A 2,272-nucleotide genomic window follows, 5' to 3' on the forward strand; every position below is an offset into this window, starting at 1 on the left:
TTCTCGGGGCTATTGGCTGATACGTTATGTGTTGGGTTGGTTACGGGTTTAATATTTCACTGATCTCTCTTGCCGCATAACTTATATATTCGTGCATCGAGCGAGAAGAAACCCTCTCCTCCATCAACACCCTTCGAACCTTCTCTCTCTCCCCGTTTACTCACCACCCCGATCTCCCTCACCCGTTATCCTATTGCATCTTTGAACTGAATAAAATAACCTCTTACCTCGATCTCGCGTCTCGCTTGGCGCCGGGACCTGTTGCAGGAATGGTTGCGTTGCTGTCGTTGTTGCGGTCCGATTACAAGCAGCAGCAACAGCCGCAGCAGACGGGCAGCAGCAAGAAAGGTGGTCGTTCCTCGACGTCTAGCGTCGCTACCACGACGACGACGACGACGACGACGACAACGACGACGAGGGCCGCCGGCGTCGTTTTGGCTAGCAGACGAGCGAGCAACGCGGGGGACAGTAACAGCTACGACAGCGGAAACGACACAGGGCCGCGTACATCGACACGCGAAGTGGTGTTCCCCGATTCCTTCGAGGTGTTGCCACAACCCCGAGACCTCAGTGTTGTTTACATGGGAGTGCCGCACGAGCAACAGCGGAAGTTTCGGTGCCGTTTTTGCGGCAAAGGTTACAGATGGAAAAGCACGATGCGTCGCCACGAGATGGTCGAATGCGGCGGGAAACCCCCGGCCTTCCAATGTCCCGAGTGCCCTTACAAAGCGAGGCAGCGCGGCAACCTGACGGTACATTACAAGCGGCATCATCAGAAGATCGGTTACGACGAGGGCGCTTAAAATATGAGAACAACGGTCGAACCTCGCGGGCCACGTTGGCACGATCGTCCTGGAAATTCACCCATTCCTAGCCCCACCCACTCTCTTCATCACGGTAAACGTATCTCTTTTTTTTTTTTTTTTCTTCAGTTGCAAATTCGAAACGGTTCTCGCCTACTCTCATCGTCTCGAGTATGTATATTTTCATTTCACTTGGAACGTTTCGCCGTTTTTTTCCTTTCTTTGTTTTTCTTTCCGCACCGGAAGTACGCGAACGTGGTAAACAATAGGCGGAGACGGGTGAAATTTATCGGTAAATGGTGCGTTGATTTTTTCTTTTCTTCCTTGTTTTTGTTTCTACTTTTTTTCTACTTTTCGCGCGAGTCTGATCGCGGTCGCGGACGTTGTAAATAGGAGACGGACAGGGTGAGAAGAGGGAAGTCGCTCGAGAATTATCGAAACGCGTACGTTAATTGTCGTTGAAAAAGTACGTAGGTTATAATTATTCTCTTTCGTTTCGTTAAGTTGTTACCTCAATAACGCGAGCAATTTTCTACGTTATACATTTCGTTTCTGCGTGTACATAATATCTCGTTCTATTTACTAATTATTTAAAAGCTCTCTCCTCCATATCTGTATCCATGTTTTTCTCCGTTTCCCTGCACTTTTACATGTTAAATGAACGGTCGACCCGACCGTTTACCGTGTCCTTTTCAAATCGTATTTGCTTGACTCTGAACAGGCAGTTATTTAAATGCATAGACGCGTTTCATTTCTACGACGATCGTACCGCGAACGAAGCAAGGCGAAAACGACGTTTCTCTCGATAGAAATTTGCCGACGAACGAATGCGTTCGTAAATAGACGCGACTGTTCGTAGTACTTTCGAGTCTCAGGATTTTATCGACTTAAAACTGACGCTATCGCTCTCTTATTATAAACGTGTTGAACGTCGAGACAAAATTGACGAGATCGTGTTACCAATTTTTTGAAATTTCCTTATCATAGAGTTTCGCAAATATTTTCTAGTACTTTTATACTTTAGGTATTTTTATCCGTAGATTCTAAGGTATTTTTCGATCTTGGAACGTTACTAGGTACGCAAACTAAACAAATTGAACCGAGGAGATACGTTTATTACATGTAGATTACGAAATTACCAATCATTCCATGCGTAATTAGGGATATAAGGGATGATAAGTGCCTTCTTTTGATAGAAACACGAGGAGAATATATACATATACGAATATATGTTTGTATGTATATTAAATTTTAGGAGTAAATCGATCGTTTGTATTTATCGCGATTATTGTGTCGCGGGTCGCTGGTGATTTTGCGCGAAATAATCTCCAGAAAATCGGTTACCTGACAAACACTTAGACTTACGATAGACGATAATGATTACTCGATCTTCCAACTTTGCCCTCTACTCGGACGCGAGAACTTCGATACTTTCGTTTGCGAACGATCTATTTTTCAACGGCACACAC

The 2,272-nt window shown here is 45.2% G+C and overlaps 1 protein-coding gene across 1 annotated transcript; it reads left to right on the plus strand.

Annotated features, from left to right (window-relative positions):
• Positions 1–269: 269 nt before the first annotated feature.
• LOC108570110 (zinc finger protein 775-like) lies at positions 270–875 on the plus strand. The gene has a single exon (XM_017931904.1). The coding sequence runs from the start codon at positions 270–272 to the stop codon at positions 801–803; it is 534 nt and encodes a 177-aa protein (XP_017787393.1). The 3' UTR covers positions 804–875.
• The last annotated feature ends 1,397 nt before the right edge of the window (positions 876–2,272 follow it).

This window comes from Habropoda laboriosa, unplaced genomic scaffold, assembly GCF_001263275.1.
Source record: "Habropoda laboriosa isolate 0110345459 unplaced genomic scaffold, ASM126327v1 scaffold9, whole genome shotgun sequence".
Classification (NCBI taxonomy): Eukaryota; Metazoa; Arthropoda; class Insecta; order Hymenoptera; family Apidae; genus Habropoda; species Habropoda laboriosa.